Source organism: Gossypium arboreum, chromosome 5, assembly GCF_025698485.1.
Source record: "Gossypium arboreum isolate Shixiya-1 chromosome 5, ASM2569848v2, whole genome shotgun sequence".
NCBI classification, from domain to species: Eukaryota; Viridiplantae; Streptophyta; class Magnoliopsida; order Malvales; family Malvaceae; genus Gossypium; species Gossypium arboreum.
The window spans coordinates 33,386,616-33,410,494 of NC_069074.1; the positions used below are offsets into that span (position 1 = coordinate 33,386,616).

Genomic DNA, 23,879 nt, shown 5'->3' on the forward strand with positions numbered 1-23,879 from the left:
CGCTTGAAAATGAAGAATCTTTAAATTCTTTAATGGATGTCCATATAATTTCTTATTTTGTCGCATCATTATTAATCAGGATGGTCTAACCAATCATGCTAATTAATTAATATATCTAGACTGGTAAACTTCTGGTCTACTATACATGTAAATCAATCATACTAATATAAATAATTTCACTAGAAAATTCATTTAATAATATAGAAAAGAATAATTTAACACTAGTTTCAACACAATAAAATCAAAATCGAATATATATTCATTTGTTGCAAATAAAATTTATCAATTTACAAAATATGTACAAACAAATATTTCATTTGTATAGATATATGTGTAAAATTAAGCAAATCATACAAGCATACCATAAATACACAATAATTGAAAGTTGGAACATAAGATGAAACTATTTATTTAAATTTCAGTATCAATCATATTATCCATCTCATAATATCTTCAATCTTCCACTTGTAGTGGTGAATAAAATTATTATATCCATCCCTTTTACGATTATTATGGAACCATTTACTATACCCACGTTAAAGATTAGTTTGTTATATATTAATGCATTCAGCTCAGGGATGGAGCAAATCTAATATGAGATGTATACCAATCGTTGCAGATCGGATATTGCTTAGATATATACTCTTAATTATTCAGAAATAGTGGGAAGCTCTCTGTTAATGGGCAGTTTAGCCCTCATTTCATCTTTAGAGGCAAAAGGATTTGGCGGTACCGTGAGATGCTCAACCTCTCCTTCCAACATTTGAACCACCGATTTCATCGATGGACGATCCACCGGATACCATTGGATGCACCAAAGTCCAACAATTGTAAGCTTCTTTGCTATCTTATCATGTTCTTCATTCTCAATGCTCATTCCCAACGCTTCACCTTTGTCCAAACGATTGTAAACCCATTCTGGGAAGTAGACTTGGCTCATATGTTCCACTTTGACATCGATATTTCTGCGTCCTCCCACCATTTCCAGCAGCATCATTCCAAAACTATAAACATCTGATTTGTAGGATACGTTCCCAAAGTTCCTAGACAGCACTTCAGGTGCAATGTAGCCCATGGTTCCCCTTGCTGCTGTCATTGATACCGCACTCTGCTCTTTAGAACAGAGCTTGGCTAACCCGAAATCGGAGATTTTCGGATTGAAGTGCTGGTCCAACAAGATATTGTGAGGTTTGATGTCGAAATGGAGGATTCTTTGCTCACAACCTTGGTGCAAGTACTCAATGCCTTTGGCAATGCCTAGAGCAATTTCGTGAAGCTTTTCCCAGCCCAGGAAATGATTCTCACCTTTGTCTCCGAATATGAACTTCTCTAATGACTCATTGGGTAGGTACTCGTAAACCAAGGCTCGATTATACCCGTCGGCGCAAAAGCCGACGAGACGAGTGACATTGACATGGTGGATTCGACCCATGGAGCTGACTTCGTTGATGAACTCTTCCCCATTTCCTTTGAAATTGTTAAGAAGCTTGACGGCAACGGAAACATCGTTGGAAAGTGTACCTTTGAAAACAGTTCCATAGCCACCTTGTCCCAGCTTTTCCTTGAAATCAAAGGTGATCCTCTTGATATCAGCATAGGAATATCGAGAGGGCTTGAGAGCTTTGTAATCTTCCAAAAACTGTTCGATTTTGCGCTGAGCGTCCTTCTCTTTTTTATGCAAATGGTGCACATATAGAACAACAGAAAGGCCGAGTGCAAGAAAAAAGGAACCGATGCTTATACCTGCATCCAAATAACACCCACAGGGATCCATCCTTGTCAGATATATGTTTCATCATCATTACTTTCCATTAATTTTCTCATTAGATTACACAAATGTACCTGAAATCATCAGCTTCGTTCTTGTACCTGCACACATCACCATTTTTAAACTTTATCAGCACCATGCTTTGCTTCTGATTAAGATTAATGTAAAAGGCAGCTCATGAGTAAACTTAGAAGTTGGATTTAAGGCTAAATATCTTTTTTCACTAAATAATTAATTATATTATTTTCTTTTGAAAATTTATGAGTATTTTACTTTTTTATTTATTGAAAATAGCCAAAATGGTATCAAATAATTTTCATTATCTTACTTTACTCGTTATATTTGAATTTATCAAACATTCATTTGTACAGTTGAATTTTTTAAAAAAAATTTAATTAACATAACGTTATTATTTAATTAAATTGATAAATATTAACTATTATTTTTAAAAATAGAAAATATTATATTATTTTAATAATAAAATATTTGATCCGGCCCACAACAACTTAACAATATCACAGTCTCAGCCTAAGTCAAAAGTCAACAAAAGCAGGTATTCGTCTCTTCCAGAATATAAGTGGATATTATTGAAACTTTCTTTTCAAAAATAAAACTTATTTTAAAATAGGTAAATTAAGGAACTAGTCTTTTTGTTTTAATAATTAAGAATTTAGTAACCTTATTTTTATTAATTTATTGTGTTAAACCATCTATTTTAATTCATTTTTAACATATCAACTATTGAATAGTAAATGAAATAAATAAATTTAAATTTAGCATTTTTTTATATTTATTTTTACGTAATTACTTATTTTTAATACAGACCTCTACCGAATTTACTTCTACCGTTAAGATTAATAGCATAGAAAATCAGAAGAAACATACCCATATGTTTGATAGGGATGACAAAGCATTCGAAGCCGGAGGGATTGGTATCATTGCGTCGACATCCTTGGTGGCGTGCTTCGCAGTAACCGCACGACGGTCTGCTCCAATTAAAGTAAAAATTGTTGCTCCCAGTCCAACCTGATGATAACAGCGCGTAGGGAACTTCTTTGAGATCTATAGTCTTCCGGCAATGTAACAGATCGGTGCTTGCATAATCAGAATCCGTGTATTTAACGTAAAACCCAGGCTTACTACTTAAGCAACTGATGCTGTTATAATTACTGTAGTCGGATTGGTCCTCATCGGAACATTCGAACAAAGTAAAGTTTCCCAGTTCGCTGTAATAATAACTGTCCGATAAGAGATTGAAAGGAGACAAAGACATTGTGAGATTTGGGAGCTGATTTTGGACGCAACCATCTTCAGCATACACTTGAATCATTTGCTTTACATAATCTATACGCTTCACCAACAACTTCACCGATTTGGGCAGCTCCAGCACCGTCTGGTTCTTGTTGTTGCAGGACAGGTTAAACCCTGGTGAGCCACAGTTTTCATGTTGCCGGCCTTTCAATTGGAAGGGGAACCGCACGGAGGGGGCGCCGCGTTTGCACCTCGTCGGCTGGCAACCATTTGGATATGTTGGGGGCGGAGAAAGACCAACTGCTGCAGCAGTGTATAGCAAGAAGAAGTGGAAGAGAATAATCACCATTTCTTTTCTTTGGGTAATCTGAGGAATGGATGGTATGTTCGGAGGCTGAACAAGTCGTCTTCTGATTTTATGTTTGGACCGAGCCAGCCGGCAGACGACGACTGATGAAGTTTCCAAGTCAACTTCTTTTTTTTTTTTTGTTATTTTATTTATTTAAGCTGCTTTTTCATTTTAGAAAAAAAAAAAAAAAGTCGTCTTCGCGGTGGTAAATACAACAAAGTTTAAGTGCTTGGGTTTTTAGTTTCAATTTAAATTTAAAACAATTTTTTTATTCAAAGCTAAATTCATTTAAAACTAATCAAAATATAAGTAATAAATAATAAATACTCTTAAAATGAATATGAAAATGTAGATTTAATTTTAAAAATGATTACTTATCTAACCTGATTTCTTTAATTTGAAATATCAAATTTAAATATGTAAATTTCCAAAGTATACGGGCATTTTACAAGGAAAATCCCTTTTTTTTCTAAAATTACAGAAATAGGCCGCCTTTTTAATTATTTACCGGATTAGACCGTTTTTCCTGAAATCGCATCCACGTCAGCGCGACTTAATTGTTCACATCAGCAAAACGCTCTCCTAGGGAAGCGTTTTGTCCACGTCGGCAATCGCGTCCTTGAGGGCGCGCTTTGTCGACGTGGACAAAACGCTTCTCGGGAGCGTTTTTGCCCGTTCAACGGTCAAAAATTTGACAATTGGCTTCCAACAGTCAGAAAAAAAAAAACTATAAAATGGCCCCCCTAATTCATTTTTTCACACAAATCACTCTCAAATTCTCTAATTCTCTCAAAATTTCAATCCCCTCCTTTATTTTTCACACAATTCTTTGTTTAATCTCGATTTTCTTTCAATATTCCCTTAAAAAATCTATCAATTTTTAGTGCAACTTTCTTACAATTCCATCAAAATTTTACCAAATTTCTCTGTTTAAAATTTTTTTGAATTTAATTTTTTTAAATTAAAAAAATACCATCGTGCTAGCAATGGCCAGAAAACTAATCCGTCTTGATAATAAGCACATCTCCGTTGAGCAAATGAAAATGGTAAGTGATACTTTAATTTATTTATGCAAATTTAATTTTCATTTATGCAAATTTAATTTTTTTAATTTAATTTTCAATTATGATGTTTGCATTAATTAATTTATGCAATTTTAATTAATTTTTGTTTTATAATTTTTTATAATAGTCTGTAGATCAGGTGTTAGAATGTTACATTTGTAATATGCCTAATCCTCCATTGCCCTTGATCGAGAATTACTTGCGGGAAGCGGGATTCTGGCACGTGGCCACGATAGGCCGAGGGTGCAACTTGGACCCGAAACTAATCAGTGCGTTGATAGAGAGGTGGAGACTCGAGACGCATACTTTTCATCTTCCATGCGGAGAATGTACTATCACTCTGCAAGACGTACATTTGCAATTGGGATTGCCGGTGGATGGGTACGCAGTCACCGGATCCGCATATCTAGTGATTGGAGTGTCGTATGCTACGAGCTTTTGGGTGCTAACCGGATTATATTAACGGAGGTCGGATCCAGATGGGCTGGTTACGAGACACATTCCCGGAGCTGGATAATGATTCAACAGAACTCAAAAGAATTCGATATGCTCGAGCATACATTCTCGAGATTATTGGAGGTTATCTGATGCCGGACTTGTCACGAAACCTTGTACATCTGAGAAGGTTGTTGAAACTCGTAGATTTTAGAGCAGCCAGCGAATTGAGTTGGGGGTCTGCCGTGTTGGCAAAGTTGTACAAGGAAATGTGCGGTGCGATGCTACCGAACAAAGTCAAAATAGGAGGTTGTCTATCACTACTGCAATCATGGGCACGGTTTCACTTTCCATTTTTACGTCATCGAGTTGACCATTCATATACATTTCCACTAATAACGAGGTAAATTTTATATTATATTTTACCATTATTACGTAGATTTAGTATATAATTATTGTATGCTAAAAAATTATTTAATTAGGTGGAACCGTTCGGCGAGTTATGTCGGAATACACAACTCTCTCGAAGATATACGGTTTCTATTAGACCAACCATTGGATACACAAGTAAGTATTAAATAAATTATATATAATTAATAAAATAGTCGTTTCATATTTAGTATTTAGTATTTAGTATTATGTATATAAGTAATATTTTTATCATGTTCATATAGTTTGAATGGACACCATACGACGATCCAGCAATTCGAGCAGTAATTCCAGATGAATACGTTCAAAATCCGAACACTTGGCATGTGAAAGTCCCATTGGTGAACTATACTACGGTCGAGATGCACCAATCAGACAGAGTATTGCGACAATTTAGATTTCGACAACCGATTCCCGTGGCACCCGAAGTGTTTGGTGAAGAGCATAAAGTCGACTTACGGCTATTGAATATGGATTGGCCAAGATACTGGTCAGGCTATATCGAAATGTGGGAAAATCGGTATGATTATATACCTACTCGGGAACCGATTATCGTTCTAGAGTTAACACGCGTACCAGAATACATGCCATGGTTTAGGATCCATGGCAAGCCATATTTATTGTCGGAAAAGGAGAGGCGACGACAAATTCGTGTTCAAAGGGAACGACGGGGCCCTTCAAATCCAAGAAAAAGGGGACGACGATGCAGGCCCATCAACAGCGCCCACACAATCAGCTGGCCCATCAACAGCACCCATACAATCAGCAAGCCCATCAACAGCGCCGCCACAATCACCAAGCCCAACAGTTCAACAGACGACACCCACATCATAGCCTTTTCCTAGTCCTATGTCAGGTACGTATCCTATCCCTTATATGTATCCTAACCCTTTTATGTTTCCTTTTCCTAGTCCTATGGCAGGTTGGAATCCATGGCTCGGTTCATCTCCGTTCCCGATTACATCGGGTCAACCGCCAATCTATAGGTCGTCGTCGCATGAGAGATCGCAGGAGACGCCATCGGGGGGCTCTTCTTTCTACCAATCCCCATCACCTTACGGGGTTCAAACACCTCCTCCATGGGTGATGCAAACACCACCGCAGTCATTATTCTATCAAGGTGGGTCAAGCTCTCAACACTCACAACCAGATCCCCTGCCGGATGAACCACAACCGCCGCCAGAAGCCGAACCAAGGAGGAATCCAACACGGACCCGTCGACGACCCCTGTGTGGCACTGATTCTGACCGCCACGGACATTGAATTTTTTTAATATATGTGTACAAACTTTTTATATTGTTTAATTTGAATAAAATAAAATTTCTTTTGAATAAGGCAATTGTAAATTATATGTCTTAAAAACCCAATTGTACAAACTTTTTATATTGTTTAATTTTTATTTTTATTTATATTTTCTTTATTTGATTATATATGTCTTAAAAAACTGTTTCTATATTTACCTCATTTGACCTCTCTCACCAACCCTACATTAACCCTATTTTTTATCTCAATAAAATCAAACAAAAATACTCGATTGAATGATAAACATCATATTTGTGAAGAAAAGGAGGATGATAAATTTTTTATCATTCATAAATGCTAACCTTGAAGGTTTACATATTTATCAATTTGATGAATTCGTCATTTTATAGATAATTAAAATATATATATAATTATACAAAATTAATAAAATTAATAAAATAATTTTTTCAAAATTTTAAAAAATCATAAATATTATAAAATATTCATAAAAATTCTAAATATATAACTAATAACTATAATCCATCAATACATGTATTCCAACAAAAATTAAGGGTAATCTTTGAGCTAATTAATTACGTCTCGGTCATGTCTCGATGTCTTACTTGTATTTGATCGACATAGTTATTACGTAAAATAAAATAAATTACTATATTTTTATTAAAATAGAAGGTATTGTTTCGTTTGATAGAATAAAAGTTTGATATATTCCAATAAAAACTAAATTGAATAAAAGTAAAACTTTAGGGGCAACCTTGTAAAATAAAAGTAAAAGTTTGATACATTTCATTTAATAAAATATAAATAATAAAACATAATTTTTTATGACAACTATTAACTATTTCGATTAGGACATGATCTACTTGTATGTCCTGGGTTCCTACAGTATCCGCATAATTTCTGTTGATTGGCTGTTTCTTGGATATCCATATCGGTACGTATTCTAGTCGAGCAAGGTTGACCCTTTGGTTTGCGACGCAATTCTCTATTCGGTAACAGCTTCAACGGAGCAAGCAATACAGGCGGCCACTTACGTTCATCTGGGACAGGTGGGAATACATGTCTCCACACGTTGTACATGGTTTGTATTCTGTACATTTTGTCGACGTATCTCATAGGATCTATACGCAAATTTTGACAAGCTGCAATTACATGACTGCATGGATAACGAAGTGCGTCAAACCTCCCACAGTCGCAAGTTCTATTTCTCAAGTGTACACGATATTGCCCGCCAATAATACCTTCCTGCGGTCTGTGAAACTCTGTCATACAAAACCATAGATTGTCTCGATCGTGACACACTGTGTGCATGGTGTTCGCCCGCGCCTTCGCCTTGTTAATTTCTTGCAATACCTTTGCGCACCATACATGTCCTCCTTGGATTTGGCCTGCATAACTTGCTGTTTCGGGAATAGTGCCGCTAAACGAAAATATATCTCTCGAACAACTGATGTTATTGGTAAATAGCGTGTTCCTTTCAGAACAGAATTTATACATTCAACCAGGTTTGAGGTCATATGACCATATCGTAGGTCGCCGTCGTATGCTTGTCTCTACTGTTCGAAAGGTATATTACACAGGTAGTTTGCTCCTTCTTCGTTATCCGAATGCAGAATCGCCAACATTTCATGGAAATGATCCTTACTTATCTCAGACCCTACCAATATAAGTTGATAGCGAAAATTACATACCACATTTCCAGTTAAAATAAATTCAGTATTACAAACGAAATTATATTAATAGATATTACATACCCATGTTGGTTACTTGTCGTTTTTCAGTTGTAGAATGAAATTGCCCGTGGTAGTTGGACGTAACGTACCTTAGGCAATACCGATGGTGTGTGATACCACATGCTTCCCTATCGCGCAATTGCGGCTAGTATTCCTGTGCCCCGATCTGATATGACACAGATATTAAGTTAGGGGCAAACATGCCTCCTTAGCCTAGAAAGAAAGAAATCCCAGTCATCAGCTGACTCCCCTAGTGTTATTGCAAATGCAATTGGAAGGATTCTCCCACTGTCATCGTGTGCCACAGCTAGCAATAGCCGATGGGTATATCTACCGTACATAAAGGTACCGTCAATTTGTACCAACGGCTTACAATATGGAAATGCATCTCGGCATTGCTTAAAGCTCCAAAATAGACGCTTAAATACTTGGCATCCACGGAGCAATCGGTTGTTGTAATACGCAGGTTTGGTTTGAAGGTCTGTTATCCAACCTGAGACATATCTCTCCAGCACCTGACACCACTGTTTGAGTTCGTTATATGAAGCGTCCCACCCACCATATAGCTTTTCTAATGCCTTCTGCTTAGCTACCCAAGCCTTGCGGTAAGAGGGTGTGTACCTCAACTAACTACGAATATTGGCAATTATGACAGGCACTGTAGTTCTAGGATCCGCCTTCACTGTCGGTAGTATTAAGGTAGCTATCATTTCTGAATTCATCTTGGGATGATCTCCAGAAACACCTGTCAACGAAGTAGGTTAAAAATATCAACAGTACACAATAATAGTACTATTAAAAAACCCTAAACAGTTAGTGGTATTATACCGGCAGCACATGTATGTGGACCTTTGTACTTTTTTATCTCCCACAATTCTGTCCTTTTCCTCCATGAAGCCATGATTTTCCATGAACATGTACCATCTTTCACTGCACACTTGGCCTCAAACTTATCGGGTTTAGACTTGATCACATTGTAGTTAACCCCGTTCGTGATGCTATGTTGTTTTAATATACCAATAAAACTATCTTTATTTGGAAACTCTTTACCAGCTTCCAATTCACCCGAATCCAATGAGGAACTTGTACGATCACGCCTTTTATGTGGTAGATCTGGAAACTCCAACGCATCATCTTGAGATAAATCGACATTATGCATGTGGGCTGGAGGCGAGTACGCCTTGAATCGCGCATCTTCTTCTTCATCATCTGAACCCCCTTCGACATCTTCATGTATGGTTGGAACAGTCTCTGGTTCAGAAAATAATGTAATTTTTGCACCATCGGAGCCAGCCTCTCGAGGTGGATTCGTATCGAACTCATCATCTGACCGATCATTATGTGCAACGTACTAGGTCCCCTCACCGGTAGACGTTGTGGGGAGTACATCATCCCTCTTTGTGGACGTTTCATAACGTCTCCAATCAAATGTGGATTGCCAACCACTTGAAGTTGATGTCATTCCCCAATACGTATTTCCAGCATCAAACATCAACCCACTGAGGTGCATGTCCCATCCACTAACGGAGTGTCGTGCGGGGGTCAGGTGTTCCATACTGCTACCAAATACGGGCGCTTCCGTCTTTTGCCACCCACTAACGGAGTGCCAAGCAGGGGTCATGTATTCCTCTTCACCAGTAGTAAATGTTGAAGTTTTAAATGCATCATTTGGCGATGAAAATTGTACATATAACTCAAGATAGGGTGATCCAATATCAAGATGAGTCTACACTATTGCCTCCAAGCTCCGAGCACCTTTGATGTCGAATGAGTCGTATGTCACCGGATCAACAGAAGCACAAAATTGATACTTAATACACAAAACTTTCATTGGCGTCGTTCCAAAGATTTTGCGCCTAATTCTTTTACGAAGTTCTGTCAAATCTATGTTCTGGTTAAAAACCAGTCTCGCTATGTTCTCCGATAAAAAAACAACACCGTTCTTGGTGTTACAGACCTTACCATCATAGTAAATAACAGCACTAATACGTTCACTCATCTTAGATTTCTATTCTTCTTTGTCTCTCAATTTTTTTTGCTGTAAGTTATACAACCTGAGAATAAAATTTGGCTCATTTATAGCCTCAGTTTTTCTACAAACCTCAGAGTAAAAAGCGTCCACGTGGGAGCTTTTTTCGAAATTTTTTTGACAAGTGCATCCAAATTTTGAAGTGTTTTTGACACTATTTGTTCGAAACGTCTACTCGTAATTATTTTTCACGAACTCATGTAGCAAAAGCGTCCATGTGGGAGATTTTTTCGAAATTTTCTCGTGATTGCATCCCGCTTGAAGCGTTTTGACACTATTTGTTCGAAACGTCTACTCGTAATTATTTTTCTCTGAACATCATAGCAAAAGCGCGCCCACGTGGGAGCTTTTTTCGAAATTTTCTCGACGGTGCATCCCTTGAAGCGTTTTGACACTATTTGTTCAGAAACGTCTACTCAGAATTATTTTTCTACGAACTACTGTAGCAAAAGTGCGTCCATGTAGGAGCTTTTTTCTAAAATTTTGCTGACGGTGCATCCTGCTTGAAGTGTTTTTAACACTATTTGTTCAAAAACGTCTACTCAAAATTATTTTTCTACTAACTACTGTAGCAAAAGCGCGTCCACGTGGGATCTTTTTCCGAAATTTTGCTGACAGTGCATCCTGCTTGAAGCGTTTTTGACACTATTTGTTCAGAAACGTCTACTCAGAATTATTTTTCTATGAACTACTGTAGCAAAAGTGCGTCTACATGGTAGCTTTTTTCTGAAATTTTGCTGGCAGTGCATCCTGCTTGATGTGTTTTTGACACTATTTGTTCAGAAACGTCTACTCAGAATTATTTTTCTACTAACTACTGTAGCAAAAGCGCGTCCACGTGGGAGCTTTTTTCCTAAATTTTACTGACAGTGCATACTGCTTGAAGCGTTTTTGACACTATTTGTTCAGAAACGTCTACTCAAGATTATTTTTCTACGAACTATTGTAGCAAAAGGGCGTCCACGTGGGAGCTTTTTTCTAAAATTTTGCTGACAGTGCATCTTACTTGAAGCGTTTTTGACACTATTTGTTCAGAAACGTCTACTCAATTAACCTAAATTAACCCTAAATTAATCAATTAACGTTCATTTAATCAAATGACTAATCGAAACGCTGAAGTAATCGAATTATTTTTCTAATATTAAAATAGTATATGTAAACCATTATGTATCAATTAACCCTAAATTAATCAATTAACGCTCATTTAATCGAATAACCCTAATTTAATTAACTAACCATAAACCCTAAAATCTAATTTAACATTTAGTATTTAAATTAATAGTTAATTTTATGAATTAACCCTAAAATCATAAACCACTAACCATAAACCCTAAACCACTAACTATAAACCCTAAAATAACTAATTGAAAAAAGGGGCAAAAACGCTCCCCCGGGGAAGCGTTTTGTCCATGTCAGCAAAGCGCGCCCTCAAGGACACGATTTCTGCTGACGTGGACAATTAAGTCGCGCTGACGTGGATGCGATTTAGAAGAAAACAGCCTAATCCGGTAAATAATTAAAAAGTCGGCCTATTTCCGTAATTTTAGAAAAAAAAAGAGATTTTCCTTGTAAAATGCCCAAAGTATACAATAATTTATCTTAAAATATATTTTTATATTTATTCATAGAAATACATTTTATGTTCCAATTATAATTTACGTTTTAAGTATTTTCCTTACTCTTTCAAAGGATGGAAAAATAAATCAAGTACTCATGGAATATTGCAACATGACATAGGAATGATGATTTTGGTGTATATATTTCGATGTGATTCTTCGTATTTCACCATCACATTATAACTTTCCTGCTAGATTTTACTATATCTTAATTTAGTATTATTTTTCTAAAATATTTTTTTCGTAAAATAATATTTTTGTATAGAAATTAAAATTTTGCTTCTAATTTTAGTTAATTTTTTTGTCTCAAAATCACTTTTGAAAGGCTTAAAATATTTTATTTAACAATATTTTATCTCAAAAATATTTTTTGTCCCAAAAATATTTTTAGAGGCAACTCTTAGTCGCCAAAAGTTATTATTTTTAACCTCCTTCCCAAACAAAAATAAAGGATTTTTATTTAAATAATTAAAAATTAAGTACAAAAGTGAGATAAATATAAATTATTTATTTTAAAGTAAAATTGGGTTTCTCTACCACTGTTATCATATGACAATCATTCCAAGTGAATTTAAAAAATATAGGAAGTAGAAAAAATTAAAGTAATGCCGGAGTGAGTGTAATTAAAATTTTGGGCTTATCAATGAATGTTCAGACCAAAACGTTTGAGTGGGGAAAGGGTTTTTATTTGGGTTTCTTTCTGCTTTCAATCCCTTTACTTTCTTAATTTTTAAAATTTATTTTTTTTCTCAATTCAAACTTCAAACTCTCCCAACTTTCTCTCTCATCTATTATATTCATAGGAGCAAATCAATTGGATTGGTTTCTGCTGAACACCAAGCTGCTCTATCTTATCCCTTGAGGAGTGAAAGAAACGCGAGGGACCATGAATGAGGTGAGTTACCAAAGGATCAAAACAAATGGTATATGGCTGCATAGAGCAGAGCAAGGGACACGACCACTTGTTCTATTGCTTCAAGGCTTCCCTGAAATAGGGTATTCATGATGCCACCAGATTACTTTCTTGGCTAACCATGGCTATCATGTACTTGCTCCTGATTTGAGAAGCTATGGAGGCTCCGGCTCCCCACTTTAGCCCAACCTCCTACACTTTATGCACCTTGTTCGGGACATCATTGGCCTGCTTGACCATTTTGGGGAACAACAGAAATAAATTTTAATTTTACCAATAAATTTTAAAAATTAAGAAAGTAGAGGAACTGGAAGCATAAATAAACCCAGAATAAAACCCTTGCCCACTCAAACGTTTTGGTCTGAATATCATGGACACGCCCAAAATTTTAATTACTAGCACCACTTTAAAAAAATAATTTTTAAAAAAGTAGTATTTTTTACTCGTACAATATTTGTTTTGTATTTAAAGAAAATATTTATATATTTTTTTGTGTTGCTTGATAAAGTGGTGACATCACTTAAAAAATTGGTTTTCCATTTGAAATGATTATCAAATGATGGGGTGGTTTTGAGAGTGATGCTGCTTAACTCAATAACCACACCCAATTTCATTATAAAAAAAATATCATTTTCATAAATAATTTACAACCTATCCCATTTTTTAATTTATTTTCATCTTATTTAGATAAAAAAATTTAAAAATTAAAAGAAAAAAAAGAGAAAAGGAAATGGGTAAATTCTTTTGCTTATTTTTTAAAAGTGTCTATAAGTTAGAGTTGAGCAAAACTCGATTCGATTCGAAAAAATAAAAAAGAAATTCAATTTTGAGTTAACCGAATCAAGTTATTCGAGTTTTGAGTCTGAGTAGAGTTGAATTTCACAATTCAAATAACTCGAATAGTTCAAATAACAGATTGGTGTAAATACCCTTTTAATTCCTATCAACTTTGAAAATAAATAAATTCGTCTCTCTCACAACAAAAATTACAAAAAAAATAATTTTAAAAAATTCAAAAAATTTATAAATTTTTTTAAAAAATCTAAAACTCGATTGGATTCGAAAAATTTTTTAAAAAAATGAATTTTGAGTTAACCGAATCAAGTTATTTGAGTTTCGAGTTTGAGTCGAGTTGAATTTTACAATTTGAATAACTCAAATAATTCAAATAATAGATTGGTGTTGATACCCTTTTGATCCCTGTCAACTTTGAAAATAAGCAAGTTCGTCTCTCTCACAGCAAAAATTACAAAAAAAATTTAAAATAATTTTCAAATATTCAAAATATTTATAAAATTTTAAAAAATTCTAAAATAAATAAAAATTTAAAAATTTTCTAAAATAATAATTTTGAACCTAATTGATGATTTAAATGTATCATACTCAAATATTTTATTTTATTTTATTATTTTGCTTTGAATTTTTTTCAAATATATATAGTTCAAATTTATGTACCCTAACATGGAATTAGTTATAGTATAACAATATTTTTATTTGACATATTTAATTTTTAAATTTAACTCGAATAATTTCACTCAATTCGACTTTACTCAATTTCATTTCACTCGAATCGATTTGAAAAAAAAATTCAAATTGGGTTAAAATGATAAAATAAGACTCTAAACTTGCTTAACTAAAAAAATTTTCACTCGATTTGATCAAATGCTCACCCCTACTACAAGCTGCAATAGCTAAAATATTATGTTCATAAATTAGAAAGAATCTATATTTTAAGGGTTATTTTTTTAAAAGCTTTTTATTTTATAAGGTTCAATCGGTTAACTTGTAAATTAATAGTTTGATTGATTTGACTATCAACCCAATTTTATTAACATTGATAAAAAGACAAGTATTAAATAAGTAAGATTTTTACATTCGATTACAAAATCTCAATAAATAGCATAATTTTTAAAATTAGATCGGTCAATTGGATTGAGAGCTAATTGAAGTACTAGTTTGAAATAAAGAGTTAAGTCTTTTAACCAAGTTGAATAAGTTATTGAACAAATTTTCTCTATTTTTAATATATATTTTTAAAATTTTAAATTTTTTAATAATTTATTCAACTGAACAATAAACTAATTAAAACCAATCAATTAAATTTAAAATGATTTTTTATGGTTTGAAGGCGAAATAAATTATTATATAATTTTTTCGTAAAATTGTCTATGGGTTGCAATGGCTAAATTATTAGGTCCATAAATTAGAAAGAGCCCATATTTTATGGGCTTTTTTTTTTCCTTTAAAGCCTTTTATTTTATCACTGTGATATTATTATTTAAATGGTGATTTAATCAAATGAACTGTAAATAGAAGATTTTGATTAGTTATCTCATATAAAGAAAGTGAATATTCCCAATAATGACTCTTACTAAGGACTCTAACGAGGTCTAGTTTTCTTGTTCTTAAAATATTTGCAGCTTTTTTTTTGGTTATGTCAAAATAAGATAGAGCAAAAGCTTAACACACCAAAATACTAATAGTATAAGTATTTAATTAAATCGAGTAAAAATGTTTTGAGTTATTGACGAGTCTTATTTTATCATCCTATATTTATTTGAATTTTTTCGACCTTAATCTAGTGAAATGAAATTCAAGTTAAATCGAATAAATATGTTTTGAGTTATTAACGAGTCTTATTTTATCATCCTATATTTATTTGAATTTTTTCGACCTTAATCTAGTGAAATGAAATTCAAGTTAAATCGAATAAATATGTTTGAGTTAAATTAAAAAAAAAAACTAGTCACATTGAAATCTTGTTAACAATACCATTTAATTCCAAGTGAAGGAATACAAATACTATATATATATTTGAAAACTCTTTTAAAATAAAATAAGAGAAAAAAACAAGATAATTAATATATGATAAACTTGATAATTTACTTGTTTAACACCTCAAATGTATCTTTTTTTTCAAAATTATAATTTAACTTCTTTTAAACATACATTTTAAGATTTCTTAATAATTTTAATTTTTGAATTTATATATATTATAAAATTTTGGAACAAAATTATAAATATTTTAATTTTGAATAATATTTTGAATTTTTGTAATTTTTTAGAGTGGCCAATTTGCACATTTTTGAAACTGTCGGGGACCTAAGAAATATTTACATCGGTTTATTATTCAAATTATTCAAGTTGTAAAATTTAACTCGACTCAAGCTTAAAAATCAAATTACTTATTCGTATTGATTAGAAATTTGAATAATTTGAAATTCAAAAAATGGAAAGTAAATGATTACATTTTTAAATTGTTAAAATTAATAAGAGAAAGAAAAGTAAACTTAACCATTTTTGTTTAGTTAAATTGTAGAAAAAAAGGAAATAATTAAATATAATGATTTATTACAATCATAACATTATTTGTAATATAATTATGTAAAAAGAAGGGTTTTTTTTTATGAAAATAGGATAAAAAAATTAAATAATACTTAAATAATACAACCTAAAAATTATATATCAAAATGGTACATCTCAGGGTGGTGCCGCCTATGGCAGTGGCGTGACCACCCTGGCCTGCCACATTTCTGCCATTTTTTCTGACTTTTCTGTTAAAGAAAGAGAGTAAAAAATGAAAAAAAACAAAAATCTGAAAAAAAAAAGGGTGGAGGAGGCACCATAGGAGGCATCGATTGTACCTCTGGTAGAGGCGCCACCGCCGATTAGACCCCTCATGCAGGGGTTTTGTATTTTTCCTTTGGGGGACCATAATATATGGTCCCCAAAGTCCATTTCGGGAAGAAGAAAGAAGGAGAAGAAGAGAAGAAAGAAGAAAAGAAGGAGAAGAAGAAAAGAAGAAAAGAAGAAGAAGGAGAGGAAGGAGGCGGCATCAGTGAGGGAAGAAAAAAGAAAAAGAGAAAGAGAAGGAGAAGAAGAGGGAAGGAAAAAGAAGGAAAAAAAAAAGGTAATTTTTTTTTTTATAAATTTGAGTAATTAATGTTAATTTAAGTAAATAATTTATTTATTTTAGGTGTTATTATTATTATTGTTGGTTGATTTTAATTTAATTCATATTTAATTTTTAAATTTATTTTTTGAAAGGTGTTATTTGGTTAAAAAAAATATTAAGGTATGTTTGTATTTGTTTTATATTTTCATTCATTCCTAATTAATGTTCAATTTTATTGAAGTAAAAAGACGTATGTATGTTATGTGCAAAGAATGTTTTATTATTATTATTTTATGTAATTTATTTGTTAAGTGTGTTTTAGGTTGATTAGATATATTTTTATAAAATTTATTTGGCATGTTATATTCGATTATTTTAATTTTTTTATTTTTTATGTGATGGGGTTTTAAACCTTTTATAAAAATAGTATAAAAAATAAAATACTAAAAATATCTTAATGAAAAATAAAATATGAAAAGAAATAAAAGATGAAAAAGACTTTTTGAGGAAAGTGGTGCTGGCAATTTTTTACTAAAATAATATAAAAATAATATATGAAAATAATATATTTTAAAAATAAAATCTGAAAATTTAAAAATACAAACAAAGGGCCAAAATCGAGTTATTTACTAAATTACTATAAAACACTAAAATAATACATTTGAAACATTATGTACTAAAATAATATAAAAAATAAAATCCGAAAATAAAACTACCAATAAAGTGTCAAAATCGAGGTTATTTATTAAATTAATATAAAAACACTTAAATAATACATTTGAAATATTATGTACTAAAATAATATAAAAAATAAAATACTGAAAATAATATATATTAAAAATAAAATAAGAAAATAAAATTTACCAACAAATGGCCAAAATCACCGAACAAAAAAAAGAATATTGCAACATAACCCTCCTTATTTTCCCATCTTTTTATTTCCCAAAGAATTTAATTACATATTATAATATATTTTAAAATAATATTGAACAACTTATCATGTTATTTAATTATTATTGCATCACTCACATTAGTATGATTAAATAAAATTAATTTAAAATATATTAAACTACATCTTTGGGTATATATAATATATTATATTTTAAACCAAAATATTTTAGTTATCATCATTTTAAAATAATAAAAAATATTTTTATTTAAGTTGAATATATTTATTTTTTAATGTAGTATAGCAAAAATATGTTGTCAAAAAAACTGCTTTGGTATTTTTTTGTAATTAGAAGAAATATATAAAATTTTGTTATTCGATAAATATTTAAAATCTATCAAACATTAAAATTAATAACCAAAATTTATTTTGAAATTGCAAGCATCGCAATGGCTTCATTAATTAAGAAAGATCCTCACATATGTGACACGCTTAATAATATGATAATATGTTGTTATTTGTTAATCACGGGTTCCATTAAAAAAGATCTATGTAAATTAAGGAAATAAATTATGTTATTATAACTATTTTCTGTAATTTAACAATGTCAAGACTCGTACCGCGAATTAAGGGGCTGGGTGAATGGTTTAGGATATTTTCCGGATGCACGACTGAAGCCCTACTTGGAGCTAGTTGGATTCGGGTCAGCAGCATTGACCCGGACGCTCGATTTGCAGTACAATTTAATATCCGCATTGGTCGAGCGTTGGCGCCCGGATACCCACACTTTTCATTTGCTGTGTGGGGAGTGCACTGTCACTCTGGAGGATGTTGCATTGCACTTTGGGCTCCCAATCGATGGGAATGTCATAACGGGCGTAAGTGCGATAGCTGAGTCGGCTGCACTTTGTTATAGCCTACTAGGAGCCTCGCCTGGCGATGATGAGTCCAATTTTTCGGAGTTGAAATTTACATGGCTAAAAGCTAATTTTGAGCATTTATCAGTTAATGCCACTGAAGAAGAGTAGCTCGAGCGTACATTATGCATATTATAGGGGGTGTACTGATGCTCAATGCGAACAAACAACAAGGTTCATCTCTAGTATTTACCTCTATTAGCTGATTTGCGTAATGTTTGCTCGTATAGTTGGGGTTTCGCAATTCTGGCTATATTGTATCGTGAGCTTTGTCGGACGACAAAGCCTGATGCCTTAGACATAGGCGGATGCCTTTTATTGTTGCAGTCATGGGCTCTTTATCGGATGCCATTCTTGGCATCAGTTAGTCACCAACTATACGTATTTCCACTAGTTAACAGGTAATAAAATTTAACTTGTTATTAATTGACAATTTCTTTATAATAATACTATTCTAACGATACTATATTTACTTGAAAATTATTTTCGTAGATGGAGTATTTATCTGGGTATCGGGAGGTCGTACACTGTCCCGATATATCGTTTGATGATTGAACAATATGCCGGGAAAAGGGCAAGCTATTCAAATATTCATGACATGTAATTACTTTGTATATCTTATGCGAACCGTGTTAAATTTTAACCATGATATTAATCGTGCAGTTTATATGGATGTCATATCGTAGACCAGAAATTGCAGCTATTATACCCTCGTCTGGCTACGTTCATTCTCAATTGTGGTGTACTAACGCACAATTATCAGTTTCAATGTAGTCGAATAGTACCACGAGGATTGAGTACTACGACAGTTTGGTTGCATCCAGTATATCTTGGATCCGCCAATGCAGGTGGGGAAGGTTCACGGCATCAACAAGAGAAGGAAACATGGAATGCATTGGGGGGTTGTGCACTGGAAATTTGTTGTGTTGTAGGATAATCGGATGGGTCGAAGACCTCAGATGGACATGTCTTCCGATTTGCAACCATCGTTAGAGTACATACAATGGTGCTCTAGTATGGGAAAGCCATATTGACTTGGTAGGTAGTCGACTGTAGTCCTCCGCATGTACAGCGACCTGGGGCATAAGAGCCAGTGGTCGATATAGAGCCCGATCCACAACCAGATCTCAAGCCCGAGCCAGAGCTGGAGCCTGAGCCACAGTGGGAGGCCGAGTCTAAGTGATCACATTCACATAAATCATCCAGATTTGCCAGGCAATGACTATTTCTCGGGTTCATTAGGGGACGAATACCATTACGGATTTGATATCTTTGGGTTATATCCACCACAGCATAACACTTCTCCCGGCCCGTATCCACCTCAATATAGCACTACCCTCAGCCCGTATCCACCGCAATACTCCACTCCTCTTGGGTTGTATCCACCGCAGCATGGCACTCCTCCCGGCTCAAGTTCATTGATACTATTCGAGTCATATGATTTTTCTTCCATGTATCAGACACCCTCACCTACGACTGAAGGGGATGTTGATCGTTGTAATCACCCACAACGTGAACGTCGACCTCCGTAGAAATATACCCCTAGGACCACACCCTTGAACCATAAATTTTAGAGGTTTCTTGGGTTTTGATATTAAAAAGGTTCCTTTTTTTTGTATATCTTCAATTAGATTAATTGAAACTTTGAAAAGTTGAATAAAAATTTGACCATAACATAAATTAGATTAATTTGGACATTTTGAACATTAAAACACTAAAACTTGTAATAAACTTAGTCTTGTAATATAAATTGGAACAAACTTTAAATACATTACAACATTAATCTAATTAAATACATTAATCTAATTAGAACATTAATTAAATACATTACAACATTAATCTAATTGGAACAAACTTTGCAATATAATTTTTTATATAAATTAAATACATTACAAAGCATAAGCTCAATTCCTACCTGATCTTGACGATTGTCTAACATGATAGTTTCGCTGCGGGCATTTATTCCGATTATGACCAGCTAACCTGCATAATCCACAACGCGTACCATCGGATTTCTCCCTAACGTCCATTTCATTACGGATTCTAGTTGATTGTGGACGACTTCTCGGATTCCTGGGTAGCCCTCTGTCTGGGCCAAGCTCGAAAGTCGTCGGAGGCACCTCCCACGTAGACAGGTCAGGCAAGACGAGGAACTCATTTTCCCAGACACGTAACGTGCGCTCGAGTGTGTACACATCATCGATAAATTTTTCAACATTAAGGTTCACTTTAGCACATGCTGCCATGACATGCGCACACGAATAATGAAGTGTTTGGAATTTGCTACAATCGCACCATCTATTTCGGAGATCAACTCCATAGGACCTAGGTGGTATACCGGTCGACAACCAATGGTCTCCATAACTTGAAACATTTCAAGGCGTTGTGAATATATTTCTACATTCATTGACCTCGCCATCCGACAGTTTGCAACCATTGCATCCCTGACATCTTCCACAAAGACGTGTCCCGTCTCCATCTATTGACTTGTTGCTAACCCATTCTTGGCATCAAGGTAGCCAACCTGTAGAATGTAGTCGAGAAGACAGATGAAATCGAAAGATGTCGTGTTTTTAACAACACAGTGTTGATCCCCTCCACTAAGTATGTGGTCATTTGACAAGAACGAAAGTTCTCGTCAAAATTTTGAGCCCATTGCCACAGCTCTATAGTACCTAACCACTGTTAGAAAGATGTGTTCGTTTGACCCTCCATGTCACTCTCAAGTCAAGTATTATTTAGCGAAAAATGTGTAGCTCTAGCTCGTACACTGTATATGTATTAAGAAAAGATAAGTTATAGTATTGCCCTAAAACATTAAAACTTATATTGAAATGATAAGGTAATCATTTACCTATTTTCACAACTTGCCTCTTCCAGTCTGTATTCTTACAATCTCGATGGAAGTTAGTCACGATGTGTTGGATGCAGTAAACGGATCTTCATGATACACCGAAACGCCTAATAGCGACAATTAATCATTTCCCTTTATTAGAGATAATGTAAATATTATCGTTGCTAATAACATACCTCCACGGGTTGGTAAGAAAGAATTCTCATGATTCTATGTTCTCCTTATCTGCGATGGCAAATGCTATCGGGAGTACGTTCCTGTTGCCGTCTTGAGCAACTGCAAGAAGTAAGATCTGTGTATGTTTTCCATATAACCAGGTCTCATCCACTTGCACAAATGGCTTGCAGTGGGCAAATGTGCGCACACATGGATCAAACGTCCAGAACATCCGATGAAAAATTCTTTCCCCATCTGTAGTTGGTCATTCGGGCCGTAATAAGGTCGTATCTATAACTCAACGACAGTCCCCGGTACGTACTCTCTTATAGCGACTATCCATCGCTGTAGCTCGTTATACGACGCATCGAAATCCCCATACAATTGCTCCATTGCCATCTGTTTAGCTATCTATGCCTTTCGATATGATACTCGATACTGAAATTGTGCCTGCATTTTGGTAATCAGTACTGAAACTTTAATGGTCGACATGTCCTTCACCATTGGCATGATAAACGTACAGATAGTTTTAGAATGAAGTTTTCAATGATCTTCTTTCATACGTGTTGATGTGCATGTGTGAGACCCAACAAATTTACGTATCTCCCACATCTGAGAATTTTGAATAAATGCAGCTTGTACCCGCCAATTGCAGCCTTCCGCCAACTTCTAACACTCCCCAATATATAATGTCGGTTTAGACATTGCAACTTTGTAATCCACTGATATATTCATGCTATATCGCTTAATAGAAAATATGCATCCTTCTTCACTTTCGAATCTCTGGCCGACGAACAACTCCTCAGGATCGAAATTTACGGCCAATCAGTGAGCAGGAAGTATTTCAGGGTACTCTGGGAACTCAGCTACATACGCTGTATCGGGGTCTATGAGCGACATGTGTGGCCCAAGATTATTTTGTATTACAATACGTCCTATCTGGTTCCCGACCGAAGACGCATTAATGTTTTCATTGTCATTCACGTTTTCATCATCAATATCATTAGGGACATCGTCCACATCGAGATCGCTATCACCATCGAGCTCTTGATCACAAAGATCATTACTATCGTAACCATCATCGCCCACCACATCAATATCGGGTGTAACATTAAGATCGATATCGATTCCACATATAGTCGATTCACTATCAACGTACGATATTGAAGCCACCGAGCATGGTTCTTGAGCTCTATGTTCTTCACCATATCTTCATTTTGTTCCATACTGGCTAACTCAGCAAATAAGTGAATCGGTGCATTTTTGTCACTTTCATTCCCACAGTAAAGAAGAATCATTGTCTCCACGTCTTCGTCATCTACAAGTTCCATTTCGGTGAATTTGATGGGACCTGTCGAAATTGGAAACTTGTAGAAAAGTTTTGAGATCCTTCTTCCACAATGTCTAACAATTTTTACGTTAATCCTTCCCTTCATATCATCCAACGAGAAATTTCTATTAAATCTCATTGCTATTTGTTACCGACATTCAAATATGCATCCAACGGTTGTTGTCAAAATGATTCTATAGAAATAAACGCATGCGAAAAACTGATTATCCATCTTCAATGCTCAATCTGTTAAAAAATAAACAAAATTTCTCAAAATAATTTCGAACAGCAAATAAATTACTTAAATAAAAAATTTAATTAATCAATATGCAATTTTTTTCATTCATAAGCTCATACTTTTTCAGTTCTCATTTTGTACATGAACAACATTTATCTTTACATTTAACCATTTGAATTCAGTTCTACGTTTTCTTCCATCTCCGACCCTGTATCTTCCTCTGGGAAATATTGTACAATCCAATTTAGATATTCTTGATTCTCTTCATATTCATCTTCTACAATCCAATTTGGTAATTCCTCGGGATCTTCTTCCTCTTCAATCTTTATAACGAGTATTGAAATTAGAAATTCTCTTGGTAATTTCCTAACATCTAATTTATCCATCCATGGTATGTCAATCACATTTTTCTTCTCAGACTACTTTCGTGAACCTATACTTTGTCTCGCTATTTTCCTTGCTCTATAAGAGATTATAAACTTTACGAAGCATATAGCTAGATTCCAATAGGTTCGTGGTACCAATATCTTTCAAAGTTGGTCTAAAATTATTTGATGGTCCCGTTCTATTAATGTCCCTCTAAGGGTTAAATATTGCACTTTATTCTTTCTAATAATTTCATGACCCTTCCACAACACTTCTTGCATCTTTTTATTTACTGTGATAACGTGTTGAACAATGTCTTCTTCTGGTTTCATTCTGTAATCTTGCACTTCTCTCATCATCTTATCAACTTTCTCCCTTTGTGCTGAA

At 34.0% G+C, this 23,879-nt stretch overlaps 2 protein-coding genes across 2 annotated transcripts; one reads left to right on the forward strand and one right to left on the reverse strand.

The window, feature by feature from the left end:
• Positions 1-225: 225 nt before the first annotated feature.
• Positions 226-3,570, reverse strand: LOC108453053 (rust resistance kinase Lr10-like). The gene is made up of 3 exons (XM_017750944.2): positions 2,654-3,570; positions 1,843-1,869; positions 226-1,743 (listed from the first exon to the last, which is right to left on the reverse strand). Exons 1-3 carry the CDS (start codon positions 3,366-3,368, stop codon positions 650-652), a joined length of 1,836 nt encoding a protein of 611 aa, XP_017606433.1. The 5' UTR covers positions 3,369-3,570; the 3' UTR covers positions 226-649.
• A 14,510-nt stretch (positions 3,571-18,080) lies between these two features.
• LOC108451342 (protein MAIN-LIKE 2-like) lies at positions 18,081-19,485 on the forward strand. Its single transcript, XM_053027527.1, has 6 exons — positions 18,081-18,114; positions 18,244-18,655; positions 18,779-18,949; positions 19,041-19,122; positions 19,212-19,290; positions 19,397-19,485. The coding sequence occupies exons 1-6, from the start codon at positions 18,081-18,083 to the stop codon at positions 19,483-19,485; spliced, it is 867 nt and encodes a 288-aa protein (XP_052883487.1).
• The last annotated feature ends 4,394 nt before the right edge of the window (positions 19,486-23,879 follow it).